At 42.5% G+C, this 26,161-nt stretch overlaps 1 protein-coding gene across 5 annotated transcripts in view; it reads left to right on the top strand.

Annotated features, from left to right (window-relative positions):
• Window positions 1-26,161, top strand: part of THADA (THADA armadillo repeat containing) — a 327,892-nt gene that overhangs the window by 249,053 nt on the left and 52,678 nt on the right. For 4 of the 5 annotated variants that reach the window (XM_055328918.1, XM_055328919.1, XM_055328920.1 and 1 more), the window contains exons 33-37: window positions 17,003-17,379; window positions 17,941-18,059; window positions 18,398-18,470; window positions 21,848-22,001; window positions 24,767-24,898. In XM_055328918.1, coding sequence (XP_055184893.1) covers window positions 17,003-17,379; window positions 17,941-18,059; window positions 18,398-18,470; window positions 21,848-22,001; window positions 24,767-24,898 — 855 coding nt within the window. The other variant, XM_055328921.1, reaches the window with a different exon arrangement.

Raw genomic sequence — 26,161 nt, 5'->3', positions numbered from 1 at the left:
TTGCTCATTTATTTTTTCATTCATCAGAAATGACATGTTAATATCAGACAGATTGAATGCCTATAGCTAGAGATACGTATACATGTGTTTTAGGCTTATAAGTAGGTACAGTAAGGGATTATAGGTGCTATAAAAAGAGTCTTTATAGGATTCATTGGAGGCACCCAAGAATGGAAGTACATTTCTATTTGGGAAGATAGGAGGGCTTCATAGAAAAGAAATGGTTGAGCTGAGTTTTGAGGGAAAGTAGAGATTGACCATATGTGCAAGGTGAAGGTAGGCATTATAGATAGAGGGAGAAGCATGGCCAGAGCCACAGAGGTACAAGTCAGCACAGCCTTCACAGAGCTAGGACAGTGACCCGAGTGTCATGATGGAAATGAGGCTGCAGAAGCAAGAACTCAATCATGAAGGAACTCACAGGCTAATCGAAGAGCTTGTACTTGACCTTGTGGACAAAGGAGAATCCTTTTGAAGGACATTAGTGTCACATTGTGTGGTTTTTAAGACAAGGTGACATTTCCTTCTATGCTCTCATCCTTATGAACTAAGTTCCAATTGTCACCAAGAAAGAATATAACTGAAAAGCCATTCATGGAATGTCAGGGGGATTTGTCCAGTCATTGTGATCATCAGCATTGGGGCTCTGGGAAGTGGGAGTGGGGAGCAGAGAACTAGACTGAACGTAAAGGCAATATCGTGCTAAAAGTAGTTGTCTTGGAATGGTGCCATGAGGGGGGTTTCCTCCTCTTATTTCCATTTTACAAATCTTAAACACCATAATTCTGGTTTATTCATAGGGGAGTATATATTTGTATTTCAACAGTCAATGTATCTAACTATGAATCTTGAAGGTGATTAATTATTTCCAAAAGGAATGAAGTAGTATCCATTTCAGGGAAACTTTGGTTGGAGGAGGATCTGTCCATCTCGCAAACACTATTCGATACATGACCTTGGAAGGCTATTTCCACCCCTACATTGTCTCAGAACCACGTTGAGAGGCTGGGGGCATACACAAGGAGGAGAACCAGTGCAGGGGAAAGGCAGGGAAGATGATTAGAAAAGCTTCAGATAATGATGTGTTTTGTGTGATTCAGACTTTTATCTTAGTGCTTCCCCATCCTTTGAGGTTTCCTCAGCCATTAACTAGGTTTTAAAAATTCCAGATCTGGGGGTTTTGTTTTGAGTTCCAAAGTGATTTAAACCCACAGGACTCTCTATCCCCTGTATTCTTTTTCCTCTTCTGAATCCAGCTGTCATCATTCGTATACATCAGTTTCCTGCTGGAAAGAAAATTATAGTCTCTGGGTGGAGTTGGGGGATGAGGAAGAAGAAGCCTAACCACCCCAAGCACTCTGAGGCTGTCTTGCAGGCCTGGGCAGGGATGGGGAGACACAGCTTTCACTGTCATTGGAAACCCACCTACAATTCATCGCTCTCGGGTTGGACATTTTCCATCCTACTCTGCAGTCAGTGTACAGGCTGTTTCCCTGCCCTTGAAATGTTTCTAGGATGCCCAGCGTACACTCATTCTGAGGAAACATTTTCAATACCAACCTCCCTGCGGGATAATCCTGACCAACAGTTACTGAGCACCTAACTCTGTGCCAAGCATCATGCAAGCATTTTGCCTCGTTAATGAGGGAAATAGTAGTGGTCCTTCATGTTAGACATGAGGATACCCAAGGCGCAGACACAACTTGGCCAAGTGTCCCAAGAATAGTAAGAGAACACAGCCTGAGATTCCCCACCACACAGGGCCAGAATTGGGAAAACCACTACTTCAGTGAGGGTGCCCTGGAACCTTCTGGGTTGTTCCAACTTCCCATTCCTCTTCCTCTCCTGTAGGACCCCCAGGCCTCAGGGACAGATCACCTTCACAAGGAGCTTCTAGATCACATGCTTTCATGGGGACTTTCTTGCCTGCATTTCTGTCCTCCATGCCAGCAGTATGTGGAATAATGTGAGGGTGTACCTGGGACAGAAGCAGTTGCTAGAAAGAGGAAGCTTGACTGCTCCCAGGCAGCCATCTGCCCTTTTCGTCTTTGCTAGTGGACCTACGGCCCACAAAACGCTTCCCAGTACCAGGCTGCTGGCGGCTACATTTTATGATTTCTTTGTTAGTTGGGATTTATAGTTCAAATCTCATCATTCTGCCAAATGCAATAAACATTTTGTTTTACTGGAATGTAACTTTTATTACTGTTATTATTTTTCTTCTTAATGCCTTAAAAGTGACCAGCTTGTGGGCGTGAAGTCAGAATCCCTAAATAGTCTGAATGCCAAGTCAGTGTGCTTTGTAGATCAGTATAAGATTAGAAGACAGGCTCTCATTTATTACTACTTGTATTTATATAATGGAAGTTAGGTAATGTAAGCGCTCCCAAAGGCCAGCTCAGATGTTGATGATGGTTAAATGGTAAAACCTGTGACAAGTATCCAACAAGGCCTTGTATTTGTACTGCCTTGAACATGAATAATATATGTGTGACATGAATAAATATAAGGTCAATGATTTTTATGACATACTAACTTCCTTTACCTAAGTTCCTGGGAAATAGAGCCAAACAATTACAGAGAATAAAAACATTGGCAACTTACAAACACCTGCTTTGATTATTTGGTCTAATTAGGTTAAATTTAACCAATCCCATCTGAACAAATTGAAAACAATTCTTATCTGTTCCCTTGGTCATGTACTTTTATCAGTGTTGGATGCAGATGTGTTTAATATGACACAGTTGGTGCTATTCTCTTAGCTCTGGGTGGGAGATAAAAGGGAATTGAGAACATATTTTTAGAGTCTTCTGGGGACTTTTTATTTCTGGGCCTGCAGCTATGAAATTTCAAGGCAAAAAAAAACAGGCTTTGTTGTCAATAAATTAGTTGCTTTTCTCCAAAACACTGAGACTGTCATCTGAACGGTTGCTTTTGCCAGAAATATCTTTCCCAGGGAACAGTGAGCTCCTAAAATAAGCAGATGATTCTAGCTGCCTTTCAGAAGTCAGAATAATAGAGGATGTGTTATTAGATTGCTAGGTTCATGTGGTGTCTACCCCTCGTTAATTCCAAGCATGGTGCTGAAGACATAGGCCCATGGTTCTTGGAATTTTAAAGTTTAGAGACCATTTAATCAGTAGGTAGAATGGAGACTCTACCAATTAAATGACTAGCCCAAGGTCACACAGCTGGTTAGTGAAATAGTCAAGCTTCCTTGGCTTCTGGTCCGATGCTTATTTCCATAACCAAAATTAAGAGCCTCCAGTAGTGTGAGTTGGGTTAAGTGTCTGGATCTGTAATGGAACCATATCTTGAAACTGTCTTACCACCTTTCCACCCCAGGAGTAAAATACTATTCAAACACACAACATCTGTAATTTCAGGTTTTGGTTTTTTTTTTTTTTTTTTAAGATTTATTGATTTATTCATGAGAGACACAGAGAGAGAGGCAGAGACACAGGCAGAGGGAGAAGCAGTCTCCACACAGGCAGTCTGATATGCAACTCAATCCTGGACTCCAGGACTCCCTGAGCCGAAGGCAGACGCCCAACCTCTGAGCCATCCAGGAGTCCCTGTGATTTCAGTTTTCTTCTGTGTTCTTGTCTTGCTACACTCCAGCAGCCCTCATCACAGATAATCTGATACTAGTTACCCATGTCAATTAAATTAGTTAAGCAGGTTGTTTTTGAAAGCTTGGGATACAACATGTAGCCTTTTGTGTCTGGCTTCTTTCACTTAACAATGTTTTCAAGGTTCATCTGGTTGTACATGAACCAAAACTATGCTTTTCTATGGTATTCCATGAGATCAATATACCACATTTTGTTTATTCATCAGTTGATGGACATTTAGGTTCTTTCTACTTTTTTGGCTATTATGAATAATACTATTATGAGGATTCATGGACAAGTGTTTGTGAGGATGTATGTTTTGAGTTCCCTTGGGTATTGACCTAGAAGAATTGCTGGGCCATATGCTAACTCTAAATTGAACTTTCTGAAGAATTGGCAAACTGTTTCCAAAGACTGCATCATTTTACATTTCTGCCAGCAATGTGTATATATATAAGGGCTTCAGTTTCTCCACATCCTTGACAGCACTTGTTATTGTCCTTCTTTTTTATCATTGCCATCCTGGTTGGCATGAAGCAATATTGCATTATACTTTTGATTTGCATTTCGCTTATGGCTAGTGATGTCAAACATCTGTTCTATTGCTAACTGGCCATTTGTATATCTTTAGGAAAATGTCTGTTTAGATCCTTTGTCCATTTTTAAATTGGGCTGTCTTTTTATTCTTGAGTTGTAAGAGTTCTTTATATATTCTGTTAATCCCTTATCAGATATATGATATACAACTATATTCTCTCATTCTGTGAGTTGTCTTTTCACCTTCTTGATAATGTCCTTTGATGTACAGAAGTTGTAGTTTTGGGATGCCTGGGTGGCTCAGTGGTTGAGCGTCTGCCTTTGGCTCAGGTCGTGATCCTGGGGTCCTGGGATTGAGTACCACTTCAGGGTAGGGAGCCTGCTTCTCCCTCTTAAAGAGAAAAAAAAAAGTTTAAGTTTTGATGTAATCTAGTTTATCTATTTTTCTTTTGTTGCTTGTGCTTTTGTCATCAAATCTAACAAACCATTGCCTAATCCAAGGTCACAAAGATGTGTACCCATGTTTTCTTCTAAAGACTGTTATAGTTTTATCTCTTAACATTTAGGTTTCTGATCCTTTTTCTTTTTTTTTTTTAAAGATTTATTTATTTATTGGGGGGGGGTGGCAGTGGAGACAGACAGAGGGAGAGAGTGAGTCTCAAGCCAACTCCATGCTTAGCATAGTGCCCAACATGGGGGTTGATCTCACAACCTGAGCCAAAATCAAGAGTCCTAGACACTCAACTAACTGTGCCACCCAGGTGCCCTGGTTTCTGATCTATTTTGAGTGAATTTTTATATTTGGTGTGAGGTACAAATCCAGCTTCATTGTTTTGCATGTGGTTATGCATTTATCCCAGCACTATTTGTTGAAAAGACTTATTATCCTTTCTTCATTGAATTGTCTTGGTACCCTGGTCAAATAATCAACTGACCATTAATATATGGATTTATTTCTGGACTCTCAGTTCTTTTCCATTGATCTGTATGTCTGCCCTTATGCCAGAACCATACTGTCTTGATTATAATTGCTTTCTAGTAACTTTGGAAATCAGGTTGTAAACCCTCCAATTTTGTTCTTCTGTTTCAAGATTGTTTTGTCTGGGTCGTTTACATTGTTATACAAATTTTAGGAACAGTTTGTCAACTTCTGCAAAAAGGAAAGAAAAACCAGCTAAGATCTTGATAGGTATTGTCTTAAATCTATAGTTGAGTTTGAGGGGTATTGTCATTATAACAATATTATGTCTTCAAAAATTCAGATCAGAATACAGGATGTCAAAAAAAAAAAGAAGAAGAATACAGGATGTCATTCCATTTATGTAGATTTTCTTTCAGTGGTGTTTTGTAGTTTCCAGTATATATATCATGAATATCTTTGCTAAATAATGTATTCCTATTATATTCTTTCTGATGCTGTTATAAATGAAATTATGTTCTTAATTTCAATTTTGGGTGGTTCGTTGCTACTGTATAGAAGTACAATTGAAATTTGTACATTAATCTTTTATCCTGCAACCTTACTGAAGTCATTTATTAGGAGTTTTTGGTGGACTCTTTGGGGTTTTCTATATATGAGATCATGTCATATGTATGAGCTTCTTCCTTTCCAATCTGGAGCATTTTATTTATTTTTCTTGCCTAATTGCCCAGGCTAGAACTTCCTGGACAGTGTTGAATAGAAATGACAAGAGTAGACATTCTTGTCTTTTTCTTGATCTTCAGGAGAGAGCTTTCCATCTTTCACCATCAAGTATGTTGTCACCTGTGGGTTTTTCATACATATCCCTTATCAGGTTGAAGAAGTTCCCCTTATTTCTAGTTTGTTGAGTATTTTTACTGTGAAAGGGTGTTGGAGTTTGTATAATTTTCTTCCCTATCTATTGAGATGATCATGTGATTTTTTACCTTTTATTAATATGACGTGACCCGTTGCTTTTTATTGCTGAGCAGTGCTCCATTATATGCATGGTTTGTTTATATTAACACACCAATTGAAATACATTTGGGCATCTCTACTTTTTGGAAATTGTGAATAATGTGGCTCTGAGCATTCATATAGAAGTGTTTGTGTGGTCGTGTTTTAATCCTCTTAAGCAAAACCTAGGAAAGTGATTATTGGGTCATATGATAAGAATTACAAGAAACTGCTGAACTTGTTTTCCAAAGGGGCTTACCACTTTGTATCCCCACCAGCACTATACGAGAGGTCTAGTTGTTCTACATCCTTACCTAGACTTGATATCACCCCTCTAGTAGCTATTTGAGTGGGTATAGTGGTATCTCATTGTGATTTTAATTTGCATTTCTCTAATGACCAGTTATGTTGAGCATCTTTTCAGGTACCATATTTGCTATACATATATGTTTTTGGTAAAGCATCTATTCAAATCTCTTACACATTTCTTTTTTAAATTGAGTTGTTGGGGCACCTGGGTGGCTCAGTTAGTTAAGCATCTGCCTTCAGCTCAGGTCATGATCCCAGGGTCCTAGAATTGAGCCCCACAGTAGGCTCCCTGCTCAGCGGGGAGTCTGCTTCTCCCTCTAACCTCTGCCACTCCTTCTGCTCCTGAGCTTTCTTTCTCTGTCTCTCTCAAATAAATAAATAAATGAAATCTTTTTAAAAATAAAATAAATTGAGTTGTTTATCTTACTGTTGAATCTTATTATTGAAAGTTCTTTATTCTGGATATAAGTACTTTATACAAACAAATAGTTTGCAGGTATTTGCTACCTGTCTATTGCTTATCTCTTCATTTTCTTAACAACGTCTTTTGAAGAGCAAACATTTTTAATTTTGATGAAGTCCAATTTATCAGGTTTTTTTCTTTCATGTTTTTTGTGCCCTAGTAAAGAAGTCTTTGCCTATCCCAAGGTCACAAAGATGTTCGCTCATGTTTTCTTCTACAATTTTGTATTTAGGGTTTTACATTTATATCTTTGATTGACATCAAGCTAATTTTCATGCATTTGAAAAGATTGAATTTCTCTTTTTCATTTCTTGCAAACAAATAACCAATTATTCCAGCACCATTATTTCTTCAAATATTTTTTCTAGTCCTTTCCCTTTTTCTTCTCTTTCTGGGATTCCACTATATGTATATTAGGTCACTGGGAGTTGTCCCACACATCACTGATACTCTGGGTTTTTTTTCCTAGCTGTGTTTCATTTTTGATAGCTTCTAATCTATGTCTCTAAATTCACTAATCTTTTACAGTATCTAATCTGCTGCTAATTCATCTAGTGTATTTTTTTATTTCACGTATTATCTTGTTCACCTCTGTAAGTTTGATTTGTGTCCCTTTAATGTCTTTCATATCTCTCTTCATCATGTTCCATTTTCCTCTAGATACTTGAGCAAATGTAGCATGTTTATAGTAGCTATTATCACGTCCTTGTCTCTCCTTCCATTATTATTGTTTTTTGGGGGTCTATTTATTAATTTTTCTCCTAGTTATGGGTCATATTTTCCCATATTTCCCACTTTTTTGCATGCTGATAATTTTTTATTAGGTGCCAGACCATATTAATTTTATGTTGTTGAGTATTGGGTTTATTTTATTCCTTTAAAGTGTTGGACTTTGGGGTGCCTGACTGGCTCAGTCACTAGAAAATCACTTCTATCACTTTGTTTTTGAAGCCTGTTGATTCCTCAACTGTAAAATGGGGATAATACCCTCTGAAGACTGGGGTGATGAAAGTCACATAAAAAAAAAAATATGGAGGCATCTGGGTTGCTCAGTTGGTTAAGCATCTGCCTTTGGTCATGATCTCAGGGTCCTGGGATCAAGCCCCAAGTCAGGCTCCCTGCTCAGTGGGGAATCGGTTTCTCCCTCTGTCCCTCCTCTCTTGGTCGTGTTCTCTCCCTCTCTTTCAAATAAATAAGATCTTTTCTTAAAAAATGAAAACTTGAAAAGTGATGTTCCAAGAAAGGAAAAATCCAATGTTGGAAGAAAAGAAGCTATCAGGAGTTAAAATTGATAGCAAAACTAAAGAAGTGAGTGATTATCTTATCCAGAGCAGGAGACAGAGCTTCTGCTGGTCCTATGGCCAGGTCCCACATCCAGGCTCACCTCCATTGTTCATATGGCAAAATGTACTTAACTCCTCCCTCCATGTTGGGGCTGGATTTCACGTTAAATAGCATTCCCCAGACTCTGTTGGATTTGCCAGCTATAAACTGCACCTCAGAGCATCATTCCTACAGGTGTTAGAGTGCAGTCCAGTAGTGCCAGGAACTTCTTCAGCCTTACAGTTTCTCCCAGAAGTGTAAACTGTAGCACTGGCAGGGGACCGAGGTAGGTGGTCTTCGCTCCTCCCTTACCACAGGAGATCTTCCCAGCCAGCTACTTCCTCTCCAGTTGGTTCACACTGTATCTCATTGCCTGAGGATGGAAGAGAAGCCCCACATCTTTTGGGGAGGAAAGGCAGATCTATACAGGGATGTCGATGGTGTGGTACTAGAGAGATTCCTGATTTCCCAATCTTGTCCTGAGTAGCCTGTCACTGACAAAGAACCAGAAACAGTGTTTGCTTAGAAGTAATTTCATGTTTGTATCTTTTGGTTGTCATGTGTTTATCCACAAGTATTTCCTGACTTCCCCCCTGTGTTGGGCAGAGGCAGCAATGGGATGGTGGGTGGAGTCCAGAAGTAAAAGCTGGTCCCACCCAGTGCCCGATGAGCTCACTTTTAGCTGGCCCAAATCCTTTCAGAGCTCCCGCCCCGAGCAGGCTCCCAAGCCCAGGAACTGTTTATTTCTTGGGTGGACAAGATAGTCTTCAGATGGTCTTCTGGGAAGTTCATCCTCCTCCCTCAGCCACAGATAAGGAATTCTGTGCTTGGAAAATACATGCCTTTGAGAATATGCTGGGGGCAGAGGAAGGAGGGAATATTTTCAAAGGGATGTGTGTTGGGGCCACACCTGTGTCAGCAGGGCATGAAGGGCTTCAGAGCCCAAAAAACAGAAGGAGGCAAGAAGTAAGCAGCCAGCACCAGTTCAGCATGCTTCTCAAAACAGTCTCCAGGGCAGCCCAGGTGGCTCAGCAGTTTCTCTCCTGGAGACCCGGGATCGAGTCTCACATCGGGCTCCCTGCATGGAGCCTGCTTCTCCCTCTGCCTGTGTCTCTGCCTGTGCGTATGTGTGTGTCTCATGAATAAATAAAATCTTAAAAAAAAAAAAATAAGACAGTCCCAGATCCTTCTACCAGGTCATCCTGCATGTTTGTTGGAGGGGCCCCTGGGGTCAGGATTACAGTGTATTGGGAGGGGCAGAGGATTAAATAGAAGAATGGAATTTCCCTTTGATAAGGAGAAGCCAACGTTTATGAAATCAGTTGAGTTGTTGTTGTTGTTGTTGTTGTTGCAGTTCCTATGGTTTCCTTTTCTCCCCAAATATAATTTTTTTACTGACAAATTGCGTAACAGGACATTAACATTCACAGCGTACAAATCATCATCTGATTATTTTTAGAACCAGTTTATCAACTGTTTGAGGTAAGAACTTTTGTTGGATCTGATTACCGATCTCTGACCAGAGCCACGGTTCTTTGAAACAGAAAAAAAACGGCCACCTTGCTATACATTAAAGGTGAAATCTGCTTTATATTTTCTCACTCCCTACTTTTTTAAGGAGGGTAGAAATTCTGGGAGAAAGAGGGAGCATCCGGGAGACTTCAGAACAGTTACATCTATCTGCAAACTTTTCTTGACCCACTGGTGTCAGAGAACTCAGAGCCTCTTCAATATGTGAAAGAGAAATTTAATCATTTGTTCATTCATTGATTCATCTGAGGCAGAGGGAGCATGTGCAAAGTCAGGCAGAATGGAGAAACTTACTCCGAGTCACAGTGGCAAGTGCCCACCACAGTGGCATTGTCAATATCATTGCCACTTACACAGTATCCCAGTAAATGACTTATCCCATAGCAGTGATACTATTCTCTTCCGTTTGGCCTTTTCAATCCTGGGAAGGATCTTTCACCCATCATGAGTGCCGATTGCTACTTAGAACAACTTTCCTGTGACCACTGGGGCTTTGACTTCCCCTAGAACTATCTCTACGGAGCCAAGGAAATGCTGTCTTTGGGCGGGCACATTTACTCCCTCTTGCCTATTTTACTTTGGCAAGTTCAGCACAAAATCAGGCTATCTGGATTTATGACTTAACAGTGAAGGCCAGGAGCTTTTGGCTGAACACTAGATGAAGGGGTTGACTTAGGATTAGGGCCTGTGGTGTACAAAAACAAACGCCACTAAATGCTAGAGTCACACATTCAGTACAACGAGGTATTTACACCGTGAGGAGCGCAGATGAGCTAAGACGGTGGTTCCTGAATAGCAGCACCAGCGTCACCTGGGAATTTGTTAGAAATGTGATCTGGGGGGCCTGCCCCAGACCTAACTGAATCAGGACCTCTGCAAAAGAAACCTCTGGTCTGAGGTAGCAGCACCACCGCCCTTCTGGAAATATGCACAGTGACTGGGTGCCAGGCAAAACTGCCCTCTATTTTAATTGTTATTTTCCAATCTGTCTCTCTCTGCTGAGTACTTAGAGTTAAATTCACCTAAATTAAATGCTCTTATAGTGCAACTCCACTGTATCCATAATTATGTGGCAATGATATCATCCCACATTTTCTCCCACAATGTCCTTATTAAGGCTGTTTAGATTAACACACATCTTTTAAGATTATGTTGATTTTTTAAAATAAATTTTAACAAATCTGCATGAGTAGCTCAGAAAATCAAAGATAAATGACCCACAGGCCTGCCTTTTGAGGATATGCTCTCCTCTGGGGCAAAGATACACTTCCCTAAATGATAAAACAGAATTTTTGACAAAGGATGCTGTCCCTGCTCAGAATATGTGCTGCTTTTAAATCCTCTTTCAGCAGCCTCCTTGATGTTAGCACCCTACCTTGGTTGGTTAAGGAGTGGCAACTTTGAAATTCAATTAATTTAGCAATCACTGTTCAGGCTGCAGACATAACACTGAAATCTGCAACTTGCCAAAGAACCAAGGACTGCTGGAATAACACAAGTGAGATTACCAGAGGGAATTGTGTGAATGGACCACTGTGCTCCTTCACACAGACACTCTGCTCGCTTCCCCGAGGGACTCGGCTGAGTCCCTGTGGTTCCTCCGTAGGAGACCTCTGTTCAGGATAGTCATGCTGTCCAAACAGATCACACTCAGGAAACTGTTACCAGCTTCCCCAAAAATGCAGTTCCCTTATGCTGGTCCCTGGTGACACTTTCACAATCAAGCTATAACCAAACGATACTATGGGAAATTTTTCTTAAAGCCAGATGTCTTTAAAGAATTTCCCTTTTGGGGCACTGGGTAGCTCAGTGGTTGAGCGTCCGCTGGCTCTGGTCGTGATTCCAGGGTCCTGGAATCGAGTCCCACTGCAGGGAGCCTGCTTATCCCTCTGCCCATGTCTCTGCCTGTCTCTCTCTATGTCTCTCATGAATAAATAAATAAAATCTTAAAAAAAAAAAAGAATTGTCCTTTTATGATGACAATGTGAATTTACTACCGGTCTTGGTGTTGAGATGGCCCTTCTTTCATGAAATAATAAAGATGATGGGTTTTTAACATCCTTTCTGGACAAGATAAAAAGTTGGCAATGTGTACCAGTCTGTCACAGTGTTTTTGACATTTTCTTGATATTTGGATTCAAAACTTGGGAACTATTTCTCCCTTGAACCAGGACTTAGCACAGCAGGAGGTATTGCCCTTCCAAGTGAAGCCAGCCAGTTAGCCATTCCTTTGAAGGCTAAAAACATGCCTGCTCTAAAGAAACAAAAAGTTAATTTCAAAATAAAATATAAGGTTTAAAATCAGCCATACATTCTTGAGTGACTAAAATGACTGCACTGGTGAGAAAGTCAAAAGACTTTCCAAACAAGGAGGACTAGAAGAAACTCCCAATTAATAAATTTATAAAATTTGTCTAATTTATGAAAAGTAAGATGGGGCCACTAAAGGAGGGACTCGATTCTTTCATTGGAACACTTGGCTTTCCAAGAAAGATCAGAAAGAAGAAAAACCCAAAGCAATCACAATTGAAATTGCAAACAGAAATGTTATCTTCCAGAGAAGAGAAGTGCTAAACCTCACACTGAGGAACCCCATCCAAGAACCAACTTCAGTTTTTTGCATGCTGTCACTGCCGGAAATGGAAATAAATTTCCCCAGGTTGATCTAGACTTTGAAATGCATTTGGTAGGGCAGGACACGAAACAGTGCTCAGCCAGGAGGAAGTCTTGGTTGTGAGAACCATTTGGCCAACTGTCTATCAGCTGTGGGGTACAGAGCCAGTAAAGCAGTAGCTGTCAAGCCCAGGGGAATCACTCTAGAATCACCCAGTGCTTTAAAACCAGGCTTGCCCCAGACATGCGGTCAAGGGTCCCCTACCATTGTTTTTCTAAAGCTCTAGTCACTAGAGCTGCTTATGTGAAAGTATATGTTACCTCTAACTCCAGCCTCAAGAGCCCCTGGAAGCACAAGGAAGGCACAGAGGGAGAGGGGCTCTGTGGTCCCCACATTTGTGGGAACTCGGTAAGAATAGAGTCCTGGTCTTTCTGATGTCTCATGGCTACATCCTAGACTGAGAACAGAACCTGGACCTTCTGAGCCACAGTTGAGGCCGACCTGCCAGAGGCCTTTATTCTAGGGCTTATTCATTCTTTTGAATTCTTGGTGGTTTTCCCTCCTTTGATGTCTATTTTTAAGAGAAAAGAGGTGAAGTACCAGGCTGGAATCAAGTGTGCTCTGCTGGGGACTGCAGACCCCTACTTCCCCACCCATTAACCCTACGGACCCTTGTGAAAGTCGTGTCTTAGGAGCATGGTTCTCAGCTGGGGTACGTAGCAGAATTAGCTGTGGGCTTCTTAAGACTACAGGTGTCTGTGCCCACCTCAAGCCACCTGACTCCAAATATGCAGGCGTGGGATTCAGGCCCGTGTGGTTTTAATAAGCTCTAGTTATGTAGCATCACTTGAGGGCGGTGGTTTTAAAGCATCTGACCCAGCTGCAGCAGCATCACCTGGGAGCTTATTAGAAATGCAAACTCAGCCTCTTCCCCAGATCTCCTGAATCAGACGCTTTGAGGGTGAGGCAGCAGTCTGTGGGTTAGCAAGCCCTCCAGGTGATTCTAGGCACACTCCAGTTTGAGAAACTCTGCTTAGGTCATCTCTTTGGGTCTGTGCACAAAAAGGTGCTTTTTGGTTTTTTTTTTCCTTAAGCAGCAGTTAGGAAAAAATGTCTAAATGAATGTTATTTGATAATTTCCTAGCTTATAGCTCTGACCTAACTGCTCCTCTGCTGATACGTTAATTCAGCAAATGAATTCACAGGTCACTCTTTGTCTCTTAACTTCCCCTGGAGCATTTGCCCTTTGCTCGACTAGTCAGCCACCTCTGGGAAGCCTGCAGGGCCCATCTTCAATTTTATTCCTTCCTGAAAGCTTTTATTTTGTCTTTTCCCTGTAGAAAATAAGTGCCTGACACATTTATTTTTGTCCTTCTTAATGGCTTATGTATTCTCTTTACCTCCCATCCCCTGCAACCTTGGGCAAGTAACTTAACCTGTTTCCTCATCTGTAAAATGGAAATAGTACTAGCACCAACTGCTTTAATTAAATGTAAAGTAATTATTATTCCTAACATTAAATAATGGACATATAACATTCTGTAGTGCCGGGCACATAAATATAGCTTTCCTCGCTAAGAATTTTAGGGCACTAAGCATTTGGCACTTTTGGTAGTTGTCTTTATCCTCTTGTTAGCTGTAAAGCTTTTTGATAGCAAGTAATTTTTCTTTCTCTACTCTGAATCTCTCTCCAAGAGTACCTAATATATGCTCAGTAAATGCTTATGGAATTGTACTGAATTCCAAAGGCAAGGTAGGCTAAGAATTTCCATAGGAGCCCTTCCTAAGCCTGACTCCATCTTCTTTTTCTTTGGGGGGAGTGCCTTCATTCCCTGAGTTCATGATAATATCATCCTTCCTCGAGGCCCTAGAGGAGGCAAATGTGTCTGGGTACCTGGCTCTTGAGTCCAGTGAACAATGCCCTCTGCCTGAAATCTCTTTCAGATAACAGGTTCCTCTGAAAATTATCCAGAATGGCCTAGACAGTCTTCCTGTTTTTAATTACATTCTAAAGAGCAGATCTCTGAGCCATGTTTCTGACTCCTTGCCAAACAAATGAAATTCCTTTTTAAGGCAGTGTTGTCCTGAGGCAGCGGTGGGTGGGAAGGGGAGGGAAGTGGTACTTGAAGACCATGTGGTGCGTGGGTCTCTTTACTAAATTGTAGTCAGATGGGTTTTTAGGCATCGAAAATAAAGGCATCAACTTGGTGACACAAGTTGAGGATCCCAACTGCCTGGGGCTTCCCTGCTGCTTTGTAAAGATGAGTGTCCTCATATTTGAACTGACTCTGAATTAAGAGCAGAGGTATGGGGATCCCTGGGTGGCGCAACGGTTTGGCGCCTGCCTTTGGCCCAGGGCGCGATCCTGGAGACCCGGGATCGAATCCCATGTCAGGCTCCTGGTGCATGGAGCCTGCTTCTTCCTCTGCCTGTCTCTGCCTCTCTCTCTCTCTGTATGACTATCGTAAATAAATAAAAATTAAAAAAAAAAAAGAGCAGAGGTATGTCTGTAACCACGGTTGGCAGATGGTGGATAGTGTCTTCCATGGGACCCAGTCGTATTAGAGCTTGAGCCCCCACTTAGCCTTTTGAGGCAAACTTCTTTTTGTAACAATTTGATGTGTAATGTGAATAGTCCATATTTTTAAATCCTGGATTATTGCAAGTTTATAAGATATTGCAATTTCAAGTAAGTGTTTTTATTACCATAATCTTTCACATTTCTATTACGTATATGATAGTTTTTTCTAGAAGTCAGTAGTGTTCACCAAGTTATGAGATACTTAAATTTCAGCAAGACCTTTGATGAAGTCTATCCTGATGTTCTTGCAGATGAAATTCTAGGCACAGAATGATCAAGGTAGGAGGATTTGTAACTGATAATGAGTCGGTAAGAGTTTGGAGTGGGCAGGTCAGGGGAACGGTGGGGGTGGGCAGGGAGCTGCCTCTGACGCTCACTGATGTCCTCTGTCCTCCACGCTGGCCCAGTTCACAGTTTCAGCAATTATTTGATTGCAGGCATTTATGGCATGCTTGTCACACTGAGGTTTACACAACTTCTGTTGGACGATGGATGTGTTCTGTGGAGCATCTGGGTTTGGAGACATACCCAAGACCCCTCCCCCAGTCAGTTGCCAGTGTCACCTGCACTACTTTCTCAAATCCATCTTCTCCCTATCCCTTCCTTACTTCAGAGCCTCATCATTTCTCCCCTAGACTACGGCCTGACTTTGTTGCTCAGTGGCATTCCCTAGCCTCCAGAAGAATGCCCAGGCTCCTTCACATGGCCTAGGAGGTTCTGAATGTCCTGGCCACCATACTTCTCTGGACTCGTCTCCTACTATTCCCCACCTCGAACTCCATGCTGTAATGATATCAGACTGCCTGTAGTTCCCCACACCGTCCATTCTGGTTCATTCCTATGGCCCTTTCCTCTGCCTTTGGTGGCTCCAACACATTCTCCCTTCCCTTCCCCTTGAAGACTCAGATTATCATTTACATCACAGTATTGGAATTACCTGGTCATTCCTTTCTCACTCTCAAACTAGACTATAAACTCCTCAAGGGCAGTGTTCTTATTTTACTTAGTGCCCTTCACGCAGTAAGTAGGCAATAAGTGTTTTTTGATCAGAAGTAAAAATACAAAAAGATCTTGGCAACCTAAAAGGGAGACCATAAAACTTAAGAGATAAACTATACCAGTGGTTCTACTTGGGCTTAAAACAAACAAACAAACAAACAAAAAAAAAAAAAACAAGTCCCAATCTAAGCACTGAGTACAAGATGGGAGAAAGATGACTCACCACCTTCAGTAGACCATGTAAAAAAAGAAAGGCTGTGGTTTTAGTTGACTTTAAGGTCCGTGAGTCAACAGTGTGATGCAACTACTGTAACCTAGTGTCAGAACAGGGAAAGTCATCGTCCTGTGGTCATACCACATGGGAGAGTCATGTCCATTCTATGGCGTCGGACCTTGAGAGAGGTAGAGCACATCCAAAGGACGGCAGCTAGAAGAGTGAGAGAAGACAAACCCCGCCATATGGGGAGTAGTTGAAGGAAGTAGTGGTGTCTTCTCTGGGGAAGACAGGAGCTCTGATGCCTGAAGGGCTCACAGAGAACCCTAAAATGCCAAATTAGGCCAGTGAGTAGAAAGTCTCAAAACAACTCAGTGACACTTGGATCTACTAACAGTGGAATAGTCTGTCTTATGAGCTCTGAGTCACTGTAGGAGTGGATCAGGAGCCTCCAAGGAAAGGTGCTACAGAGGAATCTGAGCCCCTAAAGGAAGTTTGGACTAGATGTGCTTTTATCCTGCTCAACTCTGAGGCTTAGTGATTCAGGAGGTCCCTGAGTCCATAATACTGAATGTTGGGAAGGGGTGCCAGGAGCACATTCTCTGATCCAGGAGCCTTTTGTCCCTCTGGGGGAGACATTATGAATTACCTAAACAGAAATTGCTTCTGGGAAAAGGTAATAAGTGACTAGCCCACTTAGGTTCAGACTTGTGGCTCATGTCTTCAGACTTCTGAACATAGGTGGGCTAGTCACTTATTACATCATTCCTGTGAAATCTATCCAAGAATGGCTCCTGGTAGTGCACCCCGTGTACTCAGAGCCTTGCATTCTCCTTTGTCCTTTTGGAACTTTGAATAAAGTGATTACCTCTTTTCCTTTACTTTTTTTGTCTTTTTTAGCTGTGGAGTGTCTTGGCTTCTGGGAGGATGTCAGAAGGATCATCTCAGGATCAGAGCTGATAACGGGATTCACCTATACCTTCACGGTGCCAGGCCTGCCCCAGTACCTCCAGAGTCTCACCAAACTAGCCATCACCACAGCGGCAGTGGCAGCTCAGGCTGGAGAGCAGGCAGGGAACATTCCCATATCCTTCTCTCAGCTGCTGGAGTCTTCCTTCCCTGAAGTGCGCCTGCTGACATTAGAAGCCCTGCTGGAAAGATTCTCAACAGCAGCCTTGGGATTAGGAGAGAAGGGGCTGCCACCTTTGCAGCGGAATATGGGAGAGACATTCTTGATGTTGGCTGTGAAGGAAAATCACCCAGAATGCTTCTGCAAGGTAAAGTCTCTGGCGTACTGACCGTCCCCTTCACCATAACAAGATCACCTAGACGGATTGGGTTGGGCTTCTCCAGGAGCAATAGGAAGAAGGTACAGCATCCAGTGGGCAAGAATGCTCTTCATATAGTGTTTGTCATGGCCTCATGCATGGAAGGGCACTAAAAAATGATAACGATGGTAATGATGATGGCAGTAAGCCAAGACAGAGATTGACAGGAAGCTACTCAGTGCTGTAAGAAATGCAGCATTAAAAATTGGCTACAGACTGTGGCAGAGGGTAGTCTTTGTCAGTGTGGCTATTTGGGGACAGATGGCCACCTAGAAAGGAAAGGAAAGGGCACTGACCTAGGAATCAGGGCATCTAGACTCTGATCTCAGGTCACCTAGGTCCCTTGGGTGTGTCACTGCTCTACCCTGTCTTGGTCTCCCAAAAATAGTAAGGGAGAAATAAGAAGTCTGTGAAGCTTTTTGAAAGATAGACCCCCTTATTGGTATAAGTGATGATTATTTGGCTTTGGAGACTTTTTCCTAAATAATTTTTTTTTTTTTTAACACGCAGATATTGAAAATTCTCCATTGCATGGACCCCAGTGAGTGGCTTTCCCACATGCAGCGCTGTATCCACCTCACCCCAAAGGAGTTCCTGATCTGGACAATGGATATTGCTTCCAATGAAAGGTTTGCCCCTGTATTCCATGTGCAACCTCAGTGTGACACGTGCTCCATCCCAGCAGTCATTTACATAATGAACTTGAGCACAGTCCTCCCCTAAGGGCTTGGGTTCTGGGTTTCCTTCTGAATCTCATGAGCATGTTCTAAGCTCAAGCCGTACAATGATGTCAGAGTTTCACATTAATAACCAAATGGTAATTACCTCTGGAGGCATTTGTATGGCCATGAGGTGAGCATTTTCCACCTTTCACGATGGAATGGATTACAGACTATCTGCAAAAACCCATCCATATATAAAGTATATTTGGGTTTATTTTTTGTGTGTTTTGGCTTACTTTGTCTAGGTCTGAAGTTCAAAGTGTAGCTCTGAGACTTGCCTCCAGAGTGATTGCCCACTACCTACAGATGTGTGAGGAGGTAAGGATGATTTGGCCTCTGGCCTAGGGTCTGGGTTTTTGCGCTCTTCTTTACTGGGAAGGTGTCGACAAAGGTGAACTGTCTCAGCAAGCAGAATCACTGAGTCATGTATGCGCAGCCTCTACAAAAATGTTATTCTTTTTGGTTTTTCACTTTGGGTATAACTTATGTAAAATTTTCTGAGTCAGCATTTCTTTTTTCTTGTCCTGGGCATACTTGATTTGAATCCGTGAGGGTAACACAACCTCCTCTCCTACAACACATCCACACCCACACTCACACATTCACACACATGCCCAAACCCTTTTTTTTTTTCTATTTAAAGATTTTAGTTATTTATTAGAGAGAGAGTGAGTAAGAGAGCACAAGTTGGGAGAGGGGCAGAGGGAGAAACAGTCTCCCTCACTGAGGAGGGAGCCCAACGCAGGGCCCAATCCCAGGACTGCAGGTTCATGATCTGAGCAGAAGGCAACTGCTTAACGGACTGAGCCACCCAGGTACCCTTTTTTTAAAGAACAAGTGAGCAAGTCACTAGGATTGCATCCTGGCCAACTAAGTATGAAAATACATTCCTAAGGGTTAACTATTTCCCCAGAACATGGCCTAGCTGACTTTGGATGGAGGCCCAGATGTGTTTTATCTCTCTCACATGTCCTTTAGGGGAGAGGTGGAACAAGAGTAACCAAAACAGCTTCCTAGGAAGATGCCCTAAGACAACTACATGTATACTTAGGGGCATATGAGAAAGCTGCCGTGAGAGAATTATTAAAAGTAGAAGGCAGTTGATACTACAGTAAAATTACCTGAAGCTCCTGGTTACATGTGACCATACTATCATAGTGGCAGCATAACATCGCAGATTCCAGTTCCTTATGGTAAAGTGGCATAGCCAGAGGTGCAGGAGATCAGATGGACAGGGATGGAGGGACAGTGTCATGAGTGAGAAGGAGCTTTAGATCATGACTAGGAAAGAGGCCCAAGAAATCCAGAGGAGGAAGGGAATGTAGGCATGCTAAGGAGAAGACTTCACAGAGGAGGTCGTTGAGTTCAGAGAGCAGGGACTGGGCAGAGGGGACAAAGGGTGAGAACTAAACAGATCCATGGTTTCCTTGGGTCATTCAGAGACATGCCAAGAGGCCAAAGCTTGCTGGTCACTAGGAGAAATAAAGAGCAAAAAAAAAAAGTCAGTGGTATGTATTGGGGGTTTAAAGGGGAGAGGTTTGTAGGAAGGGAGAGGATTTGCTGGAAAAAACTACAGCCCAGAGGGAAAAAAGTTCTAAGCAAATAGTCACAGGGCAGCCTATCCCATCTGCCAAAAGACATCGTTCTCATCTACAGGCGTCTACGTTTTCATCTACTACTAACCAGTAGTCATGTGCTTCTTAAAGGCAGTACTTGATACTCGAATGAAACATTTGATAAAATTGGGAGATTTCCAGGGAGAGAAAAATTAACAAAACCATAGAAAAACACATGAAGGAAGTTCCCAGAGAGACCTGAGTTTTTTTGTACATTAGGAGTCAGCCTCTTCCTCAAGGTCTAAGATGCTCATCAGTTTAGTTCCACAGAGGCCCATTAACAGTTATTTTGAACAGTTAAAGAGACTTCTTTTTTTTTTTTTAAGATTTTATTTATTTATTCATGAAAGACACAGAGAGAGACAGAGACAGAGACAGAGATACAGGCAGAGGGAGAAGCAGGCTCCATGACGGGAGCCTCATGCGGGACTCGATCTCAGGACTCCAGGATCACGCCCTGAGCCGAAGGCAGGTACCAAACCACTGAACCACCCAGGGATCCCAAGAGGCTTCTTTAATCGGGGAAGTAAAGTATATTTTGAACAATAATCCCATTTCTAGAATACATAGAAAACCAGGGTTTAAAAGATGGAGACAATCCAAATGTCCATCAACTGATGAATGGGTGAACAAAATGTGGTATGTCCATTCAATAAAATATTATTCAGTCACAAAAAAGTAATGAAGTGCTGATATATCTATAACGTCGATGAACTTTAAAAACATTCTAAAGAAAAGAAGACAGTCACAAAAGACCGCATATTGTATGGTTCACTTTATATGGAATGTCCAGAATAGGCAAACCCATAGAAATAGAAAGTAGATTAATGGTTTAAGGCTGTGAGTGGGGAATTTACAAGATGGGGCAGAGAGGGTTTTGGTAACTAAAGGGTACAGGATTTCTCTTTTTGGTGATGAAAATGTTCTAAAATTGACTAGTAGTGAGTGTACAAACCTATGAGTATACTAAAAACTCAACTATATACTTTAAATAGGAGAATTGTATCATGTGAATTGTATCTCAATTTTTAAAAAGCTGTTACTTTAAAAAAAATAGAGCTTTGTTTAAACAATAATGTTAGGATACTGCTTTAAATGTTACAGCAGAAACACTTAAATACAGTGGCTTAAACTAGATCACAGCAGTCAAAGCAGATAGAGTGGCTTGACAATATTGGGCCCCCAGGCTCTTGTACCTTCTTGTCCTGCCATTCTCAACATGGCTTCCATCTTATGGCCCCAGATGGTGGCTCCAGCTTCCACCATCTTGTCCTTGTTCAGGTAGCAGGAGAAGAGAAACCCAAGAAGGAAAGGTCACATGTGTTTCCTAAGGCTTGACCTAAAAATAATACACCATTAATCAGAACCTACTCACATATTACTCTCAAGTGCAAGGGCGTTTGGGAAATGTAGTCTTTAGCTGGGTGCCTACGCACCCAGCCAAAAATCTAAGGTTCTATTCCTTAAGATAGAAGGAACCTGGGGTAGGGGACGAGGGGTGGAGGTGGGGGGGATATGCCTGGGTGGCTCAGTCAGTTAGGTATCTGCCTTTGGCTTGGGTCATGATCTCAGGGTCCTGGGATCAAGCCCTGTATGGGACTCCCTGCTCAGCAGAAAGCCTGCTTCTCCCTCTCCTCTCTGCTCATGCTCTCTCTCACTATCTCTGTCACTCTCTCTCTCTCCAATAAAATGAATAAATCTTTAAAAAAAGAAAAAGAAGGAGCATCAGGTTATTGAAGACAATGGTATTATTTGCTGCCGTGGTCTTTTCCCAAAAGGCTTGTCTTTACTGAAGCTATCAAATACACCAATGTTCTGGTACCCTTTTTTTGCGTCAGAAAGACTCCAGGAACTTGCTTACTAGTTTTAGTGACTCAGTATTACTGAAAGACAAGTCACATTTTCTTCCCTGGGCTTGTTTATTTCTCCCTAGTTGGGTTGGAAAAGCAACTACAAAAACCTTTCTTCCCTGCAGTAAGAGCTAATTTGCAGACCCCATGTGGTATAGGTGGCTCGTACCTAGTTCCATGTCAGCCCTTAATTGCGTCTGCTCAACTGTCATACACTCTGTGCTTTCAGACCAGGGACTCAGTGGCCCCCACACTGAAGCAGTGGGTTCAGTTGGTTGTCTCATCCTGTGGAGAACACCTTCCCACAGAGTCCAGGCTGGCTGCTGCCGAAGCCCTCAACAGCACCACACCATTCTTGCTTACCACCCTCCATCCCGTTCTTGGTAAGTGCTCTGGGCTAGGGGAAGCCCGTTGCACCAAATGAGTTAAAAGTGTGAATAGATACTCCAGAGTAGAAAAGAAGGGAAGATGAAACTGACCCATGTGCACCATACTTTTGCATCTTTCACATGTGTTCCGCCCACCCTCCTAACTCATTTTTCACCAAGAGCCTCTTAACCAGCCTCTTTCTTTCAGCCTTGCCCCCAAAGCCATTCTCCTTATGCTTCCAAAAGCTTGTGTGGTCTTTCCGAAATACAGAACTGATCATTTCACTCCACTTCTTAAAGCCGTTGAGTGGGTTCCCATTGCCTTCAAGATAAAATCTAAATACCCTCCCAAATCTAAATCTAGATTTTAGATTTAAAATCTAAATACCCTGCTCAGCCCTCCCTGCTCATCGGCCACATTCCCCAACACAGGCTCCATACATCATTGGCAGGGAACAGTCCTTGAGACAAACTGCTGCTTGAATAACTTCTGTTTGTCTTTCAAGACTCAGCCTAACTGTCATCTCTTCCAGGAAGCCTGATGCAGTGATCTTGGTGAGAAAGGAATGGTCAGGGTGAAGCCAGGGCATTGAGGAGGAAGAAAGGACAGGCTCAAGGAGTGTTTAGGAAGTAACTCAACAGGACTCCATAGAGGTTAATGTGAATGGAAAATTCAAAGAATAAGAACGAGCCACAGTCCCAGCATCCATGGAGCTGTCAGTGTAGTTGTGGAGAAAGGATATAATTGTTTTTTTAGATGGTGAGATTCAGATTTTAAGCCAGCACAGTTCAGACCAGTGAAATGTCTCATCCCTGGATCTCCCTGGGAAACAAAGTTGTCTTTGATAATCCTTTTAATTCTTTCTTCTAAGTGACTTCCAGGCATTTTTCTTAGACCCAAAGGAGGACTAGAAGGGGCCTTCATTGATGGTGATTTTTTTTTTTAAGATTTTATGTATTTATTCATGAGAATACACAGAAAGGAGAGAGAGAGAGTCAGAGACATAGGCAGAGGGAGAAGCAGGCTCCACGCAGGGAGCCCGACATGGGACTCGATCCCAGGTCTCCAGGATCAGGCCCTGGGCTGAAGGCAGCGCTAAACCGCTGAGCCACCTGGGCTGCCCCATTGACGGTGATTTAATCATCAGACCCAGAGGAATAAGAAAAAAAAACTTCACCAAAAGTTTTGATGAAGCTTCTCCAATTAGTATATCATTTACAGCATTTTCTGGGTGACTCTGGATACTGTAATGCTAGCTCATATCAGGCAAAATGTATGTAGAATAACCTAGAATGCTGAGTGAAATGTACTAGTTAAAAGCCATGGTTCATAATTAATTTCTGGAACCGGTTATAGCATTATAGGTAATGAGGAAGAAGGCCAGTGGTGGTGATGGCTATAAGAGTGTGACAAATAGGTACAGAACTGAGAGACAACAGACATGAAAGTGCATGGGGACAAGTTAAGGACAGAGCAGTCATTTAAGGAAAAAGAAAAATTGAAATGGACTAAAGAAAGAAGACTGAAGATCTCAGTGGGGATAAATGACCAAGCTTTAAAGAAGCAAATATTAAGAAAGGAAAATATTAAACCCTAAAGAACAATTAGAATGGATAGATTCTGAAAGACTGCATAAAATTTAAAGCCAGATTTAAAACAGAAAAGAGAGAACAAAACCCCAGAGAGAACGTTGCTGTTCTTGGTATGACTAACGCCCTGTAAACTCTGCTACCAGGTTCTCTGCAGGCAGATGAGAGAGAGAGTAGTTGGGTAGTCTAAGGAGACTTCGTAGGACAGGGTAGGTACCCCATCGAAAGGTTAGGGATGATGGAGTGATGGTTTCCTGTGGCTTACCCACTGTGACTCTGCCCAAGCCTGGGCCCACCCCCTGGACAGCACATACCCTTTCCATGAGGCACAGCCACACGTTTCCATCCCTGACCTCTCCTTGTCTTGTGTCCTATTGCTCAGGAACAAATACTGTCTTTTCCTCTCCCATTGACCATAGCAGCACCTGGCACAGGGACCACACAGAGTTCCTGCCCAAGGAACTCTGGTGGTCAGATAGCAGGCCCCACACAGACTCGTCCCAGGCTATCATGGATGATTCCCTGCCCTCTTCAGTTCTTACCACCACCACCTCAAAGTATGATCTTTTTTTTTTTTTAAGATTTTATTTATTTATTCATGAGAGACATAGAGAGAGAGGCAGAAACATAAGAAGAGGGAGAAGCAGGCTCCCCACAGGGAGCCGGATGTGGGACTCGATCCTGGGACTCCAGGATCACCCTCCCCCTGAGCTGAAGGCAGATGCTCAACCACTGAGCCACTCAGGGTCCCCCCAAAGTATAATCTTGATTGAAACTTTGCTTTCAGAATTTATAAGCTCCAGCAGTCACTCAAATTAACACTGGGCTAGTTTCCCCAAAGCATTCTTGATGCATAAAATTTCATTCCTGAGAATCATGAGTCATTGTGGACAGCTGGGGCCAGGGCCTTAGTCAGCCGTGCCGCACCTTCTGGGGGGCCTTGCCTTGGGCTGCTTGCCTCCAGAAGCCTTCCTCCTCAAAAAGACAGACATTTCCAAACTGCCCCCTTAGGGCCCTCTCTCTCCCGTGTTTATCCGACTGCCAAGTCTTCCTTTCTTGAAATACCCAGGAAGAAAAGAATGACTGTTACCCATTAAATACTGCTGTCTTCCACCATGGATTTAAAGCACTATTTGTACCTGCTTATAAATTGAACCATAGGTCATTTGAATCCCTTTTGGTCTTCTTAGGATTGCAGGATACACTTGCTCTCTGGAGATGTGTCCTCACCCTCCTGCAGAGTGAGGAGCAAGCTGTCAGAGATGCAGCCACGGGAACGGTAGTGACCGCAATGTCACAAGAAAACACCTGCCGATCAACAGGTACCTCATTCTTACCCTTTTGCAGCAGCTTATTGCTCCCGGACAGAAGTTGGTACACTTTTTCCGTAAGTAGCCAGAGAGTGGATATTTTAGCCTTTGGTGGCCATTTGGTTTCTGTCTCAACTCTGCTGTTTTGATGGGAAAGCAGCCCTAAACAACAGATAAATGTGTGGGCATGACTGTGTTCCAGTAAAACTTTACTTACAGAAATAGGCTGCTGCCCAGATTTGCTGACCCCTGCTCTAAGACATCATAGAGAAAAATTGTCTTCAAAGACAGAAATCTAATAGGCAGTGCTTTTTACTAACTACATTTTTTTTTTTTTTGCCATCCTTTTTAAATAAGGCTAAGTCCTGATTATCTGTGTGGCTACATAACCTGGGAATCAAAGCTCTATCATTTTGTACTTCTATTAATTTTTGCCTGTGATAAAAACAGATGCGTGTGAGTCAAGTTAACTTGGAATAGAAGCAAGGTCACACCTCTGGACAAGTGGCCAGCTGGGAGGGTGACTGCCCTGGTGGACTTGGATTCCCTTCACTAGGGTTGTCACAAAAGATCTCTGGGTCAGCCATTCCAAGGAGAAGCAAGAACACCATTTGGAGGCAAGAGATCACAGGCCTCTGTAAACAAAGAAGTTTACCTTGATAGCAGAATGGGAAAGGGAATAGCCATATAGGGTTTGTAACGAACTCTGGGCTCCTCATCCCAGTGGTTGGGGATCTTGGGGGCTTCCCTTGGAATATGAACTTCCTTGTACCAGAGTCTTCTGTTGTAGTGGCATATATGGGAAAAGCTGGTTTTTTAATAATCTCTTTGTGATGCTGCTCCAGAGCACATTTGATCAGGACCAGCTTTGCCTCTCAGTGGGAAGACACAGTTTGATCTGGTAGTGATGTGCAAGCTGCCCTCTCCTCACCCCTTTCCCACCCTGTCAGAGTTCCTGGGTATGTAATTCTGCCGTTAGTGATTCATTCCTTTTTCCTACTGTGTGTTTCCCTTAGAAGGACACACAGAGCATCCAGCAAGTGCTCAGTAAATATTTGGTGGAGTATAATACTCACCAGATCTCTCTAGGACCCTCTCCACCAAAAATGGGAAAGGTTATTACATCCTGGAACTCATCAGTGGACTTACTCCTTCCTAATCTTGATAACTGTTCCCTATTTTTTACTTCTTTCAGAATTTCTCCCAAGTTCATCTAGAGTAAAAGTGTATTAACACAGTCTTCCTCCTATTAGTTTGAATTTTTCCTCAAGAAAT

This window comes from Nyctereutes procyonoides, unplaced genomic scaffold (assembly GCF_905146905.1).
Source record: "Nyctereutes procyonoides isolate TBG_1078 unplaced genomic scaffold, NYPRO_anot_genome, whole genome shotgun sequence".
Lineage (NCBI taxonomy): Eukaryota > Metazoa > Chordata > Mammalia > Carnivora > Canidae > Nyctereutes > Nyctereutes procyonoides.
Note: the sequence above shows the minus strand (reverse complement) of the source record. Positions and strands in the feature narration are given on the sequence as shown.